The sequence below is a fragment of the Sphaeramia orbicularis genome, chromosome 20 (genome assembly GCF_902148855.1).
Source record: "Sphaeramia orbicularis chromosome 20, fSphaOr1.1, whole genome shotgun sequence".
Lineage (NCBI taxonomy): Eukaryota > Metazoa > Chordata > Actinopteri > Kurtiformes > Apogonidae > Sphaeramia > Sphaeramia orbicularis.
The window spans coordinates 21,296,781-21,316,820 of NC_043976.1; the positions used below are offsets into that span (position 1 = coordinate 21,296,781).

The 20,040-nt window shown below is 36.8% G+C and overlaps 2 protein-coding genes across 2 annotated transcripts; both read right to left on the reverse strand.

Annotated features, from left to right (window-relative positions):
- Positions 1–1,324: 1,324 nt before the first annotated feature.
- ube2wb (ubiquitin conjugating enzyme E2 Wb) lies at positions 1,325–9,557 on the reverse strand. The gene is made up of 6 exons (XM_030123187.1): positions 9,490–9,557; positions 8,557–8,648; positions 5,925–6,027; positions 3,922–4,077; positions 3,762–3,837; positions 1,325–3,630 (listed from the first exon to the last, which is right to left on the reverse strand). Exons 1-6 carry the CDS (start codon positions 9,502–9,504, stop codon positions 3,617–3,619), a joined length of 456 nt encoding a protein of 151 aa, XP_029979047.1. The 5' UTR covers positions 9,505–9,557; the 3' UTR covers positions 1,325–3,616.
- Positions 9,558–10,789: 1,232 nt separating this feature from the next.
- Positions 10,790–13,362, reverse strand: eloca (elongin C paralog a). The gene is made up of 4 exons (XM_030123189.1): positions 13,265–13,362; positions 12,743–12,770; positions 12,360–12,503; positions 10,790–11,250 (listed from the first exon to the last, which is right to left on the reverse strand). Exons 2-4 carry the CDS (start codon positions 12,744–12,746, stop codon positions 11,060–11,062), a joined length of 339 nt encoding a protein of 112 aa, XP_029979049.1. The 5' UTR covers positions 12,747–12,770; positions 13,265–13,362; the 3' UTR covers positions 10,790–11,059.
- Between the last annotated feature and the right edge of the window lie 6,678 nt (positions 13,363–20,040).

Sequence of the window (20,040 nt, forward strand, 5' to 3'; positions counted from 1 at the left end):
TCATATCTTTAAAAATTCCATAATTATTTAATTACGGAGACAATCACTTATTAATAAATGATTAATAAATAATTAAGAAATGACTAGATATGCTAAAATGTCTACTAAATAACTGTCCAGATTTAACAACAACCAGCCTCTAATTAGCTAAACAATAATTTAATTTATTTATTTATTTTGTTCATGGTTGTGCATTTCATCAGTAAACATTCAATAATCATCAAGTAAACAAACATGTAGACACCCATGCTCGAAAAGGAGCAGGATGAAGAAAATCTAATATTTCCTGCCCCCTTCTAAATAATAATAACCTTAATGGTTAGCCATACACAACTAGCTATAAAATCATACTGTATTAAGTCAGACAAACCAACTAAATACATCCAAAGATAGTACCAAATGAATACAAAACCAAGTGCAAAACTACATATCCAGAAAGTGCAAAACATAGATAAATATAAACCTGATGAAATGATGCAAAACCATTTTACCAGTCCAAAGCGAGTAAATAAATATGTCACAAAATATAAAACAAATACGAAGCCAAATGTAAAACTTATAACTGTTCATATAATCTCGTTGTTCTTTCTTTGTACACTTTTTTCAGTTGTTCACTCATAATAAAATGAGCTTATTAAAAAATTGTTTTGATTGTGTTCTTTTTATTAAATTGAGATAATCATGACAGATTTTTATTTTTTGGCAATATATTAAATTTCATTTGGATAATAACAAATTGCATCTGTGTCCGTGAAATCACCTTCAACTAAGTTACCCATTACAAAAACCCTTAAGGAAGTCTATTAATTCCAGATCACATGACCTGCCCCACATGATGTCATTTCCTCCTGAAGAAAACACTGGCAAGACTCCAAGATATGTTCTTTCTCCTCTTTCTTAGTTATTTCATGTGAAGTAGTGTGAGTCAAGTATTTATTTATTGTACTTTTATGTCCACAGTGTTACTACAATATCTTTATGAATAACTTTCAATTTCAATTTTACTCAATTTTATATTTAGAAGAATCTTTCTGTAAAAATGGCATGTGGTGTTATGGTTATGTTGATTTTAGACCTGAAAACAGCAAAAATGTCAATTATACCTGTCAACTATGTTACCCTGTAAAAGTAACTCAAAAAGTCCCTCAATTATATATTGACCCATAACTTTATCACTGTAGGAGTTAATCTCAACTGTTAACATAATTTTTTCTACCAAGCACTCTCATACACATTTCATCAGACAAGAGGACAGTAAAATCCAAAAAGATCTGACAGGCTACAGTAATGGAGACAGTAAATATGAACATATCCCAGACACCAGTTTTGAATAAAAGTGAATCTTTGCTTTTATTATTGATTATGAAAATGAACAGGCACCTATTACATGGAGCTTGCACATCCCAGAACAAAATTTCAAATATAAATAACACACCCTCATTAGTGTTGATCACTCACAACAACCTGCAAGGTAAGAGTTCAAACTACATTGAAAAGGAAAAAAAAAAAAAAAAAAACATGACACATCCAAACCCTTGTAACATATTCACTCTCAAGTTTTTCAAAACTCTACTGAACTACTGCCCACAGAGTGAAGGCTTTTTGTCCCCGCACAAATGCTGTTGTGACTGCATGTACACAATCATTTCAGTCCTTCCATGTCTTTCCTCACAGCACGGTGACAGCAGACAGACAGTTACCATGAGGCCAATAAGAAAAAAAAAAAAAAGTCATTGGTTAAATAGAAGTCTTTAAGTTATCAATATAGTTTTGAGATAGCGGTGTGCTGTGGTAATCTCCTCTACAGTATAGAGCATCATCACATTCACGCAAGTTCATTCAAGAAACTCAACTAGACCCTGGAAAAAGCAAATGCAATACATGATGGAAAATTCAAGTATCTCTGACTGGATGGCGATAAACATCTCTTTAGGAATGGAGTGATTACAGCCTGAAATGACAAAAAGCCACACAGCCTCTGGAGGTGAGGTTTGTAATATCCATTCCATAAACCATTAGCAAAGTTATGGAAAGACTCATAGCTGTCACAATGTCTGATGCCAATAAGAAAAAGTAGGGTTTAAAATTGCATGCACCCCCACTGTAAAACTACTAAACTTTTTTTTTTTTGTTTCTTTTTTTTTTTTTTTTAAACCAACAGTAATATTTGTTGCTTACTGTACACATCTTAATTAGCAAAAGATGCAGACTAACTTCCACTGAAATAAAGCACTCTTATTATCATTCTGCTATAAAGTAAATGCATCCTCTGCTAATTTCTTTCACATCATCCAACAATTTAAAGACTTATATACAATAGTTTCAGACGTGTTATAATTTTACAACATAACAGTCTCTTTTGGTGAAAATATAGGTAAATTCAAAATATCTGATAGGTATCTTTTTAGAGGTGATCTCTTTATTGAAAAAGTACCTGAGCCAAAACTCTGACCAGGGGGAATCACAAAAGCCTCATATTCGTGACTTCTAGAAAGACTCTTCATTAAGTCATTCACTACCATTCTGGAAATCAATCACAGACTTAAATATAAAAAAAAAAAAAAAGTCAATACCATACTGACCCATCAAAACACCCCAACCCCCTTTTCAAAGTATCAGCTGTGTGAAAACAGTACAAAAAGAACTCAGGACATTTAAAATCAGACATTTTAGAAGATTAAAGCATGAAATTAAAAAAAAAAGTATCTATCATACAAATAAAAATGGATCTTGTGACGATGTTCTCTTACAGACATTCTTTAAAAGGAAGAGAGGCTGCTGCACATCTTCAAGGCTGGACAAGTGAACACTACACGAGTTCAGCCCAACTTTATGAGGAGATGTACACTGAGGTCATCAGCTGACAAAGAAATCTATCGTCATCATCATCTGTTTTATTCCCATCTGTACCGACATTCTGTCCAACGGCAGGACAAACTGCAACCAGGTCTCAAGTTGGAAGATGAAGAAGAATATTATGATTACTTTTGATACAATGGTTACAAACTAAAACCATTTAACCTGATAACGGAGTGGAGGACTGCTTACAGTATAACTGCAAGGTGGGAATAATGCTCTAGTAGTGCCTTTAACTAGTTACTTTCACAGTGCATATAATAATAAGAATAATCAAAAAGAAAAAAAAAACAACAGATGAAGCATTTTCTTGGGGTTACGATGGTCAGATCCCTTCCAGAAAACGATTAGATTTGGATTTCTCTTTGTAGGCCCAAGCATGCATCCATCAGTTGTTATTGCACAACACAAGGACCTTAAAATGCACCCACACAGAAACAAAAAAGTAACAATAATAATCTTAAAAACAAGAATCATAATTTTCTCACTATAAATCCACCTTGCTTGCTTGCTGCATAACTATCTCTTGCCAAACGATCCATCTTGGGTGCATCTAAACGTTCCATTATATTCTTTCTCTACATTACAACCGGCTAAAACATGCATCCAACCGCCCATGGAGAAATGCAGTCAAAAGCATCCAGCGCATGGTGTCCACTGTTCCAGTCAAAGGTCAGAGTTCAAAGACTGAATGATTAAAAAGTGCTTTACGTAGGTCAGTAGGACTCCTTTATTCTACGACTATTACAAAGTTTGTACATTAGCATGTATCATCTGTGAAAGAGAAGAAAGGCAGTAGAAACGGTGTTAGCATAACAATAAAATGCAGTTTAATTGCCTCTTTTTCAGTCACTTCATTTCTACTGAAATACTGGGAAACAATTTCGAAGGTTAAAGGTACTTACCATGATACCACCATTTTGTCTTCTTTGGATTTTTGTTACACGTTCTTACATAAAAGGAGTTATCTGGCGGTCGTCTCTGCAGAAAAAGAAACCGGTTCAGCAAACATACAGTTTATGCAATGACCATATCTGTCTACTAGAGTAGCATTACAGGCCTCACCTTTTCTTTGCAGCTTGACAACATGCTGATAATGCTAAGACAAACTGATTGCACTGAGAGGGCTGGCGACCAATCTTCCGTTAGAATAGATAGACAGATGTGACCATTGCTATACACATGTGGATGGACAGGTATATTCTCTCCTGTGAACATTACCTGCAAAACACAATAAAAACAAATGCTTATTTGTATTACTCTGTACACATTATAAATTACATAACTGTTAGATAAACAATACAGAGAGTCTTACAAACTACCAACAGAAGTTGGTGCTCATAGGCTTGAAAATAATAGCTCAAAATCTCTGTTCTTCATGTTAATTTGATATTCAGTCCACATTTATTGATTAATTATTTTGGAGTTTGATGTCCAGTGTTCCAGATTTATTTATTTATTTGATCAATTTCAGCCCAAAGGCTATTTCATTTGTAGATAAGTCAAAGATTAATTTTGCAACGTCAATTTTTCAGGGCTTGGTATAGTACAATTAATAGCGTACTGGCGTCTCAAAAATATCATTTTATCAGCTTGTCCCTAAAAAAAATAAATAAAAATAATAATATAAAAAAAAAAAAAAAAAAATAATAATAATAATAATATCAGATACAAATTAGTGGATTCCATTATGTTTAGATATGTTTGCAGTATACCCCACACACAGACAGATGGTAGATAACTGAAACTCTTAAGTTAAGTTAATTAAATATACTGTGACCAAAATATTCTGCATATAATGTGTTTTGATCATGTACTTTTTGAGCCTAAAGGTGATGGACAGATTCTAGATGCTTTTAACAGTGTTTTACACTGAACTGAGGCCATTCTGGTGGTCAGGGACACACATTTTGACATTAGTTGTCTGCAAAATGTTCAGATTTTCTCATTAATAGCTGAAAATAATGAGACTTGCTGTCTAAGCTCGGGCTTAGTCCTCCACAGCAACATGAGGCTCCAGGATTAGGACAGAGGGGCCAGGGTGGGGTGAGAGAGGGGCTAGAGAGAATGGGGACTGGAGACCAGGAGAGGAAAGTAAAAAAAGAAAGCATGCATTAAAAGAGTCCACAGATAATAGCCATTAAAAGGATGCTAGCATCAGGGCCAGACAAGAAGATACAGGAAGTGTGGTGAGAGGAGCACAAGATTGTGGTGTTGAAGCAGAAAGAGGGGGGGGGTCATAGTGGGAAAAGAGGGTAATGAAGAGCAACAATGGGATGAGGCAGTCTGGCACCAGATAGGGCCTCACAGGAGAGGACAAGCCTGACATCGCGAGGGTGGGTCGGTGAGGGGGTGATGACAGGATGAGTGTTAGAGATAGTACCAGAGAAGAAAGATGGCACTAAACGCAAAACATCATGACAACTGAAAACTCTTAGCCCGTAGTAGGTTAGTCAAACTTTTGACAAGAATCAAGTCAAAAAAGCATTGACAAGGCAGAAATACTTGAGTACCTGTGGAAAAGACTTGCAGTGGGAACTCAAAATATTAGGTACCGAATAGAAGCGTATATGAGGGAAACACCTGCAGGCCAACTGCATATGTTGTAGGAAAGGAAGTAAAACCTGTCCTGTAAAACCTACCATGTCTTAAAAATGCAACACACTGTCATTCTCACAACTTTACACTTCAGTGGTTAGCACTAAATGTCACTGCTCCCCATATTTTCTCCCTATTTTCATTTTTTAGATGGGCAGAATGAGTTAAACTAATCCCCTCAACATGGCTTCATTGGGGACTTCTATACTGCTGCCTCTGTTGGTGATTTGTGGCTCCAGTGTTTCCAAGCCCATTCCACTCACAACTGTAGACCCTGTGTGTTTCATGTGACTACTGCAGGCATCCAACCTATTTACACAGGTCTTCAGAAATGAGCACCTCTGTACGCTCACTGTACCTTCAAACAAGAAGCATGTTTTAACTGACTGAACTATTACTGACACACTGACATAACGCCTCACATTTGACCACACATGCACAGTGACGGGAGAGGAGGGTCTCTGGCTTACCTGAGGTGAATCAAAAGGATAACGACTACTAAATTTGAAAAGCAGCTGAAATTTCTCTCCTTCATACAGTGTACCAGGTGCTCCCTCCATGTCTACAATCCACCTGAAAGCAAGACACAAAATTAAAACATTAAACATCACCTGTTAACGACAGCAGTTACCTGTATATCACCATGGTAACAGTGCAGATTTATCATCCAAAGTTACAGCAACCACTGTTAGGTTAAAACATGAATAGTATCCAAAAATCTAAGAAAATAAATGTGGAACATTGGCTACAGATCAGATCAAAAATGTTGAGTTTATAATTACTAGACTCAGCATTCCCAACAATGTCTAATATTGTACTTCTACAGTTTTTAATCTGTAAATCCTTATGTCATCAAAGCAATCAGCAGTTTCTGGCAACAAACTCCATTGCTGTTCATTCACCTTTCTTTTGTTAACACAATGGTGCAAAATGTTCTCAAAAGTCAAAACAGTAATGCTATAGTCATCAAATTTCTTGTCAAGTCACTGTATCAGGTTTATCACTTCCTTTATGAAGAACCTTGAGGACATGCTATTGTTTTGGTTTGATAATGATCTTCATAATTCTGGGTAAATTAGCTGGAAGCACATACAGAAGGACTTCCATGGATAACATCTCATTGTCATTAAAAAAAAAAAGAGTCCCAAAATGTAAGCTGCCAATGCTGCAGTCAGTGTGTAATCAAACGCTTTGAGTCTGACTCATTCCAATGACATTCAACACCCCACTGGGTTATGACAGTGGTTTAGTAATAATGTGATACTCTATTGATCCCAGTGGACAAAATCTATTTTCGCTTATGTAGCCTGCCTACAGAACTGTGCTGAGTGAGCTGGTAGGAATTTGGTGTCATGCTCAGAATGTCAGATGACAGTAAACACAGGGACTTCATCTTGGGTCTTTGGGATGAAGGACAGGCTACCTGCTCAATATGCCCTTTATGCACAAAAATCACATGATAAATATTTTGGTCCAGTGCAGATCATTTATGGGGATTGCCTGCTCGCAGCAGAAACCTCAGAGGAGAAGAAAAAGGAGCACTGATGGCAGCATCACAATCTCTGACCTAATTTCTTCCAGGCAAGCAGTGCAGATAGGACACCAAAGAGACTTGTGGCTGTTGTTCGGGTTTATAGCCTTGTGTCTCTTTCAAATTTGGCCTTAGGCAGTTTAGCATTTAGGCCTCCATATGAGGTCAGTCCGTCTTTAAATCTTCACCCTTTTAATGCCCAGTGGTCAGAGTATCTGAAAAAAGCTCCCATTTTCTCCAGGGGCTGAAGGTTAGATGCAGCTAGAACTGATGCCTGAGCTACACCTGATTCAGCCCACACTAAATAGAGGCAAGGTCTCTCAGGACATTATGCTCAACTTGCTCAAATTCCCCATAGTCTGGTGATTATATGATCCAACCAACGAAAATAACACAGTCATTTAGTGAAAGCCAGGAAAGGACAAACTGAACAGGCTTTGAGAGATCTGCACTGCGTTAAAGCAGCAGTTTCCTTGTTTGCAAAGACTGACAGCATTACCCCATCAAGCTAAGCCTTCTGCAGTGTAACAGACAACTGAAAGATACTGTAATCTAATGTACAGCACAGAGAGAGTGTACTATACAAACAACACCTATAAAACTTACAGCAAATGGTTACCTTATCGCTGTTACATGCACAACAGTGTCACCATTGAGCTTTTCCCTGTATTTGTTTTTTTCAATGAGGATATGGTTACTTGAATGTCAAGCAGGAACACTATTTGTGGGCATCCCCATTGCTGTCACTCACAAAACATCATACTGACCTTTCCACATCTAAGTCAGACAATGGCACACCCATACATACCATCTATGAGACATGGTGCATGCTGAAAGTGGAAGCTAGCTGAACTGGTTGGGAGGCTTTTCAATCATGCAAAACACAGACACTCATTCAATCTGACCAGACAATTGTTACATAAAGACCTGTCTTCTAACTTGCAAAAAAGCACAGATGCCTACCAGTAATGCTAGAAGACACTGTAAAACATGACATGGCAAAAGCATTCAAAGTCAAAGTAATGAGCATGCAGCTGAAAGACATTTGAATGACAGCCAGAAATGTGTCTGTGACCCATAAGCAGTAAGGATGCAGAGATCTGGTGCTGTTAATCAGACACAATTTGACTCACACAGTAACAATAATGAGGGCAGTTTAAGGAGACACCAAGACCCAGACAGAAAGGTTTGCTAAGCAGTCTCTGTTCCTTGCTACCCTAGCCCAACTCACGCATGCCAACTACTAAATATTTTATAAGGATGAATAGTGACACTGAGCATTAGAGACACTACTGAGGGGCCAGAGCTGTCAGTCACTAGAGTGACCCCGATTCCTCTTCCTCAACAGTAACTGCTGATGCTACCAAAGCTTTGTATCTTAATAACTCCTACTACTGTTTTCCCTGTAGCTGCCTAGTTGACATGTGTATTGTATACCCACCATACTGCCCTTTAACATTGTTGGAATAGGACACCTTACACAATATACACATCAAGAACAAGTATAAGAGGATGAATGAATGACATCTTACAGTATGCCATGCTTTCAACAATAATAAAAAAACACTCACTGTGTTATGGTGTTCTGTACACTTTTCTCGTTGAGCGTCATTCCTGGGGGTGGATCATTTTGCAGGGCTAATAATTCCTTTTGTAGCCTTTTCTGTTGGGGGAAGGTGACGGAATTATAGCAAAAATGCTAATCATAATCATAAAACAGGCTACATAAAGAAAATAAAATATGGTGCATTTTATTACGGGGATCCAAGTTATCATTCTATTATAAATCTCCTTAAAATATTAATAACGTTTATATATATGACTTAATGACTGTGTTACAGCGAACGTCCTGGAAGTGAGGCTTAAAGCGAAACTCCACCCTGAGCAATGACTCACTTACACTCGCTAGGTGGCAAAGACAAAACTGATTTCACGTCAAGTAACCCGATAAACAACAGGTTTAACAGTACATTAATATTGTTGATTTCTGTGACTTTACGTTCAGACAACTCTCCCTCGATGTGACATAACGTTAGAGCCTATTCAGCCGATGCACCTGTTCAGCTTAACAGGAAACTAAAACTGGTCAATCTGCGCACTATCTCGTTAGCTAGCTAACCTCAACGTCAGCCGAAATACAACCAGGACTCAAATACATACATTAAATGAACTTCGATTCATTATACAACACTCCTTGGAATTATCATCGCTATATTTGTGCCAAAAATATATATCAGTATCTACAACAATGCAGCTACGGGACGCTAGTTGCGTTGCTAGGCTTGACTTGGTGCTGTTGATGATGATGGCTAGTTGTATTGCTAGCAGAGAGCAAGCGCTAACACTGAACAGTTTGGCGTAAATAACACTGTTTTTACATTAATGTCGTGACTACTTTCGACAAATGTGTGTAGGCGAATAAATACGTTAATTCTATTTTAGGAGAGGCCAAACTGAGTGTCAGGTGAATCTAAATATGCGATCGCTGTCAATCGTATTCTTACCTGCATCGACGCCATGATGGAAACCCCCCTGCATCAGCGCAGAGAGGAGGACTGTACGTCAGGGAGTCACGTGAGGAGAGAAGTTGTTTTGACAGAAGAAAACAATCCACAGACGTGCACCAACGAAACCGTCTTTTTTCATAACAAACAGTCAGCGGACTTTTTTAGGATCTCTGTTCTGCTAAAATAAAAAACGGCATATAAACACAGCAGTCCAGCAGGGTTACAGAGAACATTCGAGAGCATCAGTGACCTTCTCCAGGACAGATGCTCTTCCTGACATCACTGATACCACGGATTTGTTAAGCAATTCCCAGTTTCTCTTGTAAACATGATTTAACATCAGTGCATATTGGCCTACTTATAGAACCACACCTCTTCATCCTATTTAAAAGCATTATAACTGAATTGTGCTGTTGCAGTTCCTCAGTTGTGAAGAAAATAGCCTATATCTTTGCCTACTTCTTTCCATTTGCATGTCTCCACTATATACCAAAATCAAATTCCCAAACTTTGAAGAATCACAGAAATATCCTCTGTAATATGAAAGAAAACTTTACTTGCTTTCTATCGTCAAAGCAGAAGAAACAAGCTCATTGATCAGTGTGGAAGATAAAACTTGTCAACAAGGATTTGCACCTTTTATCCAACTCAACTGTCATTTGACTAGGCCTCTTTAGGTTTCCCACTAAAAATAGAACATCATTCTGCAGCCTATGCATGACTGAGATGTGAGCTCCAAACATATATAACTGATACTAACAGCACCTCAACAAGCTATGCTTTAGGTCAGAAGAAACTCAATATACATAATGATCTCTCATTAAAATATGCAGCAACAAATAGTTGTATCTTTGAAGTCACTTTTCAATTAAAAAAAAGGGTTTGCTCTGGTTTATATCATGTCCATCAGCTTGTATTTGACTGCAAAAACGTGAAGCAAGGACACACCAAAAATGTATCATGTAGCTATCATTTTCAGCCAGAGCATAGAGTCGTTCTTTACTGCCCACATGTTATAGTTTGTGTGTAATAATCGTGTTTTCAACAAGGAGTGTAGGCCCTGAACATGTACTGAGAAAACAGTGTAAGACATAAAAAGGTCATGCTAACATTTTTGCAATCGCAATGCTAACAAATTCAGAACAATCTACACACAATTAAGACATGTCCAAACATGTGATGACATAAGGTAAGCTGTAGTTTTAGAGGTGCTACTAGTGAAAAATTAAAACCTCCACTCATGTCTACCAATGAAAAGTTCATTGTGCTTTATGAGGAATAATGTAGTGACTCCCTCCAGAGTTCTCACCAAACAGACTTTTATTTAGATGCAGAGGTGAAGAAAGATTTCTGGGCTCACGTCGGGCACATAACATTCCAAGACAAGCAACACAGCCTGCCATAGGTTATATAAAATGAAATCCTTTAATACTAATAAAATGAGAAAAAAAAAATTGACAAAAAAAATCTTTGTGACATACATAGTTGTTTTATATGTTGTACATAGCAAACCAAGTTAAATAGTCAAAAAATCTAAAACTGTAGCTGCTACATCATGCCAATAACTTTAGCAATCCAAAAAATTTGCAGCCATGAGTAGTTCCAGTGCAATCTCCGGGGCGATGGGGAATTCAGGTATTTCTGTTGAGCTGTTGGTGTAACGGACCTTGTAGGTGAAGTACATGCAGACCTTAGAAAGAACATGAGATGGAATCTCTCTGAAGTTTACTTCATTGGTTTCATTTTCAGCAAATTGACCTGCAGGTGGGGCAGAGCAGTTGATGTCATGAGTAAAATTAACTTTAAATACAAGACTTACAGTACATTCTTGCCTAACAGATAATTCCATACAAACTTGCCTAATCTTTAAAAAAGAACATGCATTATTGTTAAACTGTACCCCAAATACTTAATTATTATTGATTTTTAGCTATCATGTCTAAATATGTATGTTAAATGCCTTCATAGTTTTTGATTTTTCATAGGATTGAGTTGCAACCCCTAAGGAGACATTGCAGTATGTACTCGTGAAAGTAGTTGAGAAAACAAATTATGTGCTATAGAACAAAAACATTTTTCATTCTGATGGATTTTCATTTTCTTGCAGTTAGCACAATTTTGATTCTGTATAAAGCATCCATAAAAAATGACAGAGAAATTGCTAAGTATATATGCAGCACTGAAAAACCCACATTTTGACTCATACCTTCGCAAGAAGCAGGGATCTGTTTTTTGTTTGTTTTTTCTACATTTCACAAGAAACTATAAATATTGCAGATATATACATATTTCAATAACTATTCGTTAAAATTCATAGTACAACATTTTGTGAAGAGCATTGAATTTTCCCATCCATTTTTTTTCCCAAGAAAATTCCTGACATGAGGCTAGATAAGTTAGTAATTACGCTCACACAATTAATGAAATGCACCTTTTAACATATGGATTATGGATAATTGTACACAATACTACCCATCAACATTAAATGAACAAGGGTAGGCAATCATCAAGAAAGTTAGATATAAAGTTATGAAAAAAATACCACTTCACCATTTGTTTTGGTAGGAAATAATACAATAAATGTACATGGGAGTGGAATAGTGCCACCAACTGGACAGGCGAACTTAACTAAACCAAATAAACTAACAACTGAACCACCATCCTAAACCACAGCAGACTTAATCTAGAGTCTACTGCCTACTTCTGAATAAACCTAATCATTAATGAAATTATAAATGGAAATAAAAGATCGATTATAACTTACTGTTAGAACCAAATTAACATCTGAAGTAGTTCCCATAATTATCTACATCTGGAGGTGTTCTATCTTGACATTAGTCAGCAAATATTTTAATCTAAATTCTTACCTGGCCCACTCAACATGGCTTTGATAGTTCCAGATGTTAGGGCGTGTTCTCGTTTCACAATGAATTCATGACCATCTGAAGAGATCAGCTTAACATACATGGCATCTGGCCCTTCGCAGCCACCATAGGTTCTCTCTTCCCCATCTGTGAAGCAAAACAAACTGACATTCTCAAACAGGTGTTGGCCAAATGTTAGATGTCACAAAGGCATATTAGAGCAACAGCACTAATTCTATCAATCCTGGAAAACAGATTAGGCAATTGACGGAGGGAGTCAGTGAACAGTTACGTGAACAGAAATTTCACGAATATCAAATGATGTTACGCAATCTACCCATCATATTTAACTGGAATAGGATGATACAGAGCAGATGCCAACTCACCCATATTGTTCCGGTAATTCAGTTAGTCCTGAGAGGAAACACACAACACATTATCATACAAACACATTTTTTATAACAATAAAAAACACCATACCAGGCTTTTAGCTAGTGACGATAACTAAACGATAGCTATGGCCCTAACAGCTAACTAATGATAGCTGTAAACGATAGCTATAAAAACAAGTGTATCATTTAGCTAACGATAGCAGCCATATCAACGAATAATAAAACATTCGTCAATAAAGTAAGTACTGTACAATTTTGACCCTCACAACACATAAAGACGTATTCTACTATAATTCGTGGCTGTGATACACACACACCAACATGAAATAACATACCATTAACGCAGTTCCTAGCCGTCAGCGTTAGCTAAGTTGCTACCGGGCTAACAGTTATCTTAACAATCACGTTAAAATGTAACCTTTCTGGTATTTAGGGCTTTACTAAAAAAATAATTTACTGGTCTGAGACACAATAACACACATCAACGTCCAATCTAAGCGCAAAATGATATCTTACCACTCTGGGGTGTAATGAGGAGTGGAGATTACGTTTGTGCTAACGTTAGCCACCAGACTGTTGTTACCCGGAACCAGTTTGTGTGGACACCGGTCCGCAATCAATTTCTTCCGTGGAATTTTACCTACAGAATTAAATTACCCGCTGTAATGAATATATGGTAAACATTGTTAATATTATTGATTATTTAAGAAACACATACACTATAAAACAATATGTTTCTCAATCTTTCCCATACTCCATGGTGATACTAAATAATACTGAATGAAAATGAACACTGTGGTCAGATATAGTTTAATGGAATATAGTGACATGGCTCAATACATTTATTTACGTGAAGGAAAAAATATTGTCATAATAAGATGACTTGTCTTATATTTTCACTGGTTTGAAGCGCAGGTATTTTTTTTTAAATTTATTTATTTATTTATTTTTAGATAATATTCTCATTTTAAACCTAAAGGTGGCGCCTGTGTTTAAGGTTATGTCTGTGACTGTTCAAGTTGTGACGAGGGAGAGCAGGTGCTGATTGGACACAACAGAGATACTCTGCAGTCCCATAAATCTGGATTCAAGAAGGAATGAGGGAGAAAAGGAGAAAAACAAGGAAAGGCATGCAGTGTTGTACCGTCAATTTTCACAAACAGTACAAAATTAATCAATTATCCATATTATACAGTGTACACATTGTAAATGTTTTGTGGGACAATAATCTGACCTATTCTAAATATATGTAAACATTTTAATGGTATTACCCTGCAGTCATGAAAAAAGATTTACATTTCCAATTAGTTTAACAAACAGATATTAACATTTCCTGTTTTTAACAACAGCCAGAGGTCAAGTTTTCTGTAATGGACAAAGAGTTATCTGTGATAGATTAGAGTCAGTTGAGGAGTTGAGAAGTCAGGTTCAGAATGTGACTTTGCCCTGATCCTGCCTGAAGTTCTGTCATGCAGGAAAAGTGATGACTGTTGAAATCTGAGGCTTTCAAATGGATGCAGAGTTATCTGAGCTGTGACATTATGAGTGGAGTCCTGAGTCCTGAGAAATGCTGTTTGACCCAGAGGTCCTTAACAGAGAAGTACAGTGCTCCTAGGGGAATTTTCACATTTGTATTTGCTTGCACTTTTGTTCATATACACATAAATACTGTATTAAAGGTCTACCACTAAATCATAGGTCAAAGCAAACAACTTTTCTAAAAGCCTGGTCTCAGCAGTCTGGTCAATTGCCTGTACTTGTTGCAGAGGTAACGTCTGACCTGGTATTTGTCTTACAGTAATTCCAGGTTTAGCTATGCCGTCACTGTGTGTTCCAGAAAGTTCTAGTGGACTCCTGTCTGTGGAGAGATCAGACCCTCTCTCTCCCTCTCTTTCTCTCATATACACACATGCACACACACACACACACATACACACACACACTCAAACTTATATACACACAAATACACTCACACACAACCAAAAACAATCACTGACCTTCCAGTCCCCCATTACACCATTAGTGCTTATGATCAGAGCGGGCGGGTGGCGGCAGTTGCTTTGATGTCTCTCTGATATGACCCACCCCACTGCAGCTGCTCTCAGCTCTATTTTTGGGGAGGCTGCTGTGGGCCCTTAGAACAGGGCTTCCTTAATACACACACAATACATGCACCCACTCTTACCATGCCAAGTGATATGTATCATCCAGCCTTGAGACACCTTCTTCACACCCAGAGGCCAACTAGGAAATGGTGAGATGTAGTTAACTTGCTAGAAAAGGCGCTTGTCCATCTGTATGCTTGTTGGTGTAATTACTCATCATGGTTTGTCTTACTATAGAAAATATGTCACAGTGAGCATGGCCTACATTCTGTGAGACTGAATGGCAGATACAGAGGGAATTTAATGACGTGCATTGATCACCGCACATAAATTTCCCATTCGTAATACCCTCACTTTCAGTACCACTAAATCAGTCAAATGTCAATAAATAGATCCATAGTGAGGCTGTAAATGAAACCAGGTCAGAGTTTAAGTCTTGAATGATGGGGGAGGAATGGCTTTGGGCATTTCTTTTCTGAAAAGTAGGAAAGGCATGTCACAATGAATTTGAGGGTACTGTCCTGTTTGCCTGCAGTGGAGCACAATGCCCTTCAAGTCTTATATGGCTCCTAATTGCCTGAACCTTGAGAGAGCAGTGTCATTGACTTACAACATGTAGGACATGTACAACAATAGTTTGTCATTAAAAGGAAGGCAAACATATACAGAATGTGTTTTCATTTGTTTTTCCTTTGTCATTTGAAACAATCTATCTTTGTAATATTGCATTTGGATGACTTTAACCATAAGGACAAGAAATTGCTCTATATTTCATTGGCAGCAAGCAAAAAAGCCATTACGAGGAGATGGCTTAAACCTGAACCACCAACTAAAGAAGACTGGATCAACATTGTTCATGAGATCTACGTCATGGAAAAACGTTCTTTTACACTCAGATTACAGAAGGACACATTTTACAGAATATGGTCAAAATGGTCAGAATATGTCAAGCCTGTGGGATCGAATTTTTTGAAAATGCTGCTATTTGACTCAATACATATACACTTACCCTTATACCTATCTAGAAATTTAGGAAACGAGTGGCTACCCTGCCCCCCAGTTTTGTTTTGTTTTTTTGCTTTGGTTGATATTGTGAAAGAGCTAAAAAATAGAAAAAGCAATAGCTTTATAGATCTTTACATTGTATTGTAGACTCGTCCTGCTCAATATTCAATAAAAATGTAATTATAAGAAAGAAAAAAAAAAGAAAAAGGAAGGCAAACATTAAAATAGAAATGTCTATTCAATAAATAATCTATTAATATCATGTATGAATTCTTTAGGACAAAAGTGATGATATACCCACAATATATATACTATATTTTTAAAATAACCATAAATAGGTTTTTGCCTGTCTGTCAAGCCTAGTGAACAGGAAAGTATGTACTTATATGGTGTCAAAAATATTAGACATGAGTTTTCAGCTTGATATTAAATCTGGACCCACTGAATTGTATAAGCTTCTACAGGCTGCCACCTCACCAGCAACACCAGACACTGCAAATCAGTCGGAACACTGACTCACACAGCACACACATCTGGCAAATGAGACTCTGTAATGGTCACAACAGCTGGTAACTTGTTAAATTAACTCTAAATCTTTTTACAAGCTGGTAGTTGATTACAGCATGTGCAATTCATTCAACCATTCACTTCTTTTTTTAATGTTTTTAGTTGAAACATCCCCAGCGGCAAAGATGTTTATCAAATAAACTTGTATTGGAATTGATTCATTGTGTTTTTGAAAATTACAGTTGCAACCGTTCATTTGTCGCTGAGGTTACTGAATCAACATTATTATAATCCAGTCATTTATCGTATCTGACACTCTGCAAAGCAAGAATGATTCAAAACCAACAATATATTTAGCAGAAAGAGCTTTCTAAATCACAAAATAACTACGCGTTCTTGTGTATCTCTACAAAACTGTTATTATTTATTGCTCCTTCTCCACAGACGATGACTGCTTCAAATGGTATAACAGACAGATAAGTGGAAGTGACAACCAGTTACTTTCAATAGCTGGAGGCTAATGCACTGTTAAGGCCTTGTTTGTTTGAACTAAAATGACTCATCCTACAGACCTTCGCCATAATTCACGTCACTAGATAAACAGGACATGAAAAGTCTCATGGTTGAATGGCATCTAAGTGAATTGTGTTTGTTTTTTAGTCATTGCTCAGGAAAAAAAATGTTAACAAATGACAAAAAGGACGTGGGTTGTAAGACACATAATAGTTTACTTTAGATGACAGCGTGATAGGTTTATGGTTTTTAGAACAGTGATTTGTTTGTGTATATATAACAGATGAAGTGATGCTAAGCTAAGCTAGTTATGCATGGCATGGAAAGGGGATATGCCTAATACTGATGTCTTAGCAACAGTTTTGAAAAACGGTGGAGACTGATATCCCCTCACTGCTTACAAGCCTTAATCCAATTTTAGAAGCACAAGCGAGTTACATTTTAGCTAGAAGTGGAGGCTTGCTCTTAGAGAGGACAGTTAAATTTACACAAGTTGCAACTATTGCTTTTGACTATATGGAAATTCTACAGGTATATTCACATGTTAAATCAATGAGCAGAATATGGTGAAACAAATCCATTCCTGCTGCTTCATACCTACTGTATATGTATATTTGTATGAGACTGTAACTTAAACTGGTTATATGACACGTTTTTAAAGCATCACTTATCTAATACAAATCAAATTTGGCATCTAAACCAGCCATGAGCATCTAAAGCTGACTTTAACACTGACAGGACTTTATAATACTCATAAGGCCAGTAGTAGTGGAAAAACTCTCTGTTTTATCTGAGTATTTATTGTATAAGTTTTTACATATTTATATTAACTATTGTGCTGGTTGGGTGAAAAGTAACTCACCATTAGAAATTGCTTCTAGAATTTTTAGTATCACTGAAGTCATGACGAAAAACATTTTTTAAACAGACAACACTAATAGGGATTTCTTATTTTCTTATTGTCTTATTCCTTACAAAGTTGTTCATTCCATCCCTTGCTGTTTGAGGAGACTGGTTGACATCACCAGTACTAACGCTGAAATATCCTTGTAAAGCCTGAATCATTAAATCATTGACAGAAAATTCCAGTTCTTTGAAACCGGAGCCTTTATTGGTCCTTTTGAACAACCAAAACCTTTTTTTTTTTTTCATATATCAATTTCCACGTATGAGTTTCAATTTTGTATAATATTTGATACATCGGGTCCAAGGCTCAAATATTATTATTTTTGAACAAACAAAAACATAACACAACACAAACATGTCTAACAAATTGGTAATTCCTTTTCAAAATTGGCAAAGTTCTGCCTCTTTCCTCATTATTATTGACGATCTTGTAGTGTCACTGGAAAGGCCTCTGGTGAATGAATTCCTCCCCCCTGGTGGATTATCCATGTATTACAAGTATTTAATTGTATACATCAGGTTTTTCAAGAAAAAAAATATCACACTGATCATGTAGAGGGCTTCAAAACTCATGTATCAAATATGATACATTTGGTGTTATAGGGATACGAACATTTACTTTCGTTTTCCCATGTGATTAAGAACATGTGTCATTTGTTTCAGTAACTTGGTAATAGGAATTTGGATTTTTACTACCAATTTTTAATGCCTAGTTCCTTTTTACTCACCCTATATATTAAGTATTGAAATATTAATTATTTCATTTAAAGTTTTTAGAGAAAACCGTGTAGTAAAAGCCCTAGAGTTTACTTTTAAAATACAAACCATTTGTATTTTATTGCAGTAAATTCACTTCTGTATTTTAGGTACCTACATCACACACAACCAAAGTAAAACAAAAATGCTTCTGTGTTGCTCTTTTGTTTGCCAACCCCACCGTAGTGACTTAGTGGTATGATACTCCTACTGCGCTTTTACCTTCAGAACATTACAGTAGATTCTTCACTGTGGTAAGAATGTATCTGTCCCTAAATTCTGTTAAATGCCCCCTATGAAGGTGTGGTGCACATAAGGTTTTGGTTTATATTTGTCCAGCACTGCTGTGCAATACAATCTTTCCCAGCATGCTCTTCCATATTAGAATAGTGCCAGAGATATTCTACACTATTATTGACAAGTTCAGCTTCACACAGAGGTTTTAAATGCCAGGATTTAGCACTCTCTAAAATATTCCTATTAGAGTAAGACACTCTGATTGCTTATTTAGAAAGTATGAGATGCAATAAAGGTCAGTGCTGGTAAGAATCAATGATATTTAGGTTTTTACTGGTTGTCTACGTAACATACACAATAACAAAACCTTAACCTGTTTTTGAGATGAGAAAACTCTGCAGGTTTTGCAGTGACTCTGGGTGTCAGGGCAGAGGGCACAGCAAGTGCATGACATGGTGTTGCAGATTCCAGGCAGGTGCCGCTGCTGGTGTAACTCTACACTAATCCGAGGCTGATCATCAGTGGAAACAGTACGAACTGACCCGAGACAAACTGGGGCACCTGCCTCCACTCGCACCACTAATGTGAGACCCTGACGAAGATACTTTGATTTCATGCCTAGTCTTTTCCCTCTGGGTCTCATTATGAAAAGGTCACCATGAGGCCATCATTGCTGAGGGTAAGCACAGCTGAGATGACGTACCTCTGCCATACACAGAATTGAACATGAGACTGGAATCTAAATCATTCTTATGAGACAAGTGAAATCCTTACAAGCATTAATTCACATCCATCTGTGCATATCATGGCAGTTTACCTGTATATTCTGTTGAGAAAGTGGATCGAGGAGAAGATCAGTGACATCAGAAATAATCAAATTCTGTTTTACAAGGCATAACATCTTTATTGTTATACACATAACTTCATCTCCAAAGACTTTGCACAAATCAGTGGGGTAACATGAACTTTGAGATATCAAAAGTCTCCCGCAGTTCCTCGTATTTTCGAAAATACTCAAACAAGAACATCTGCCTTTCACATCCCCAAATGGTACATACAGTACAACCAATTAGAAATAAAGTATTTTTTCACTGTCAAACATTATCATATGTGCATTACATTACCAATTACAAACAAGTTATATTCATTGTCAAAATACAGGTGTGCAAATTGTTAGAAAAATACCAACTCATACCAGATTCTGGATTGTGCTCTGTAAAAATCCTTACAAATAGTATATAATAATCTATATATAAATGTCTC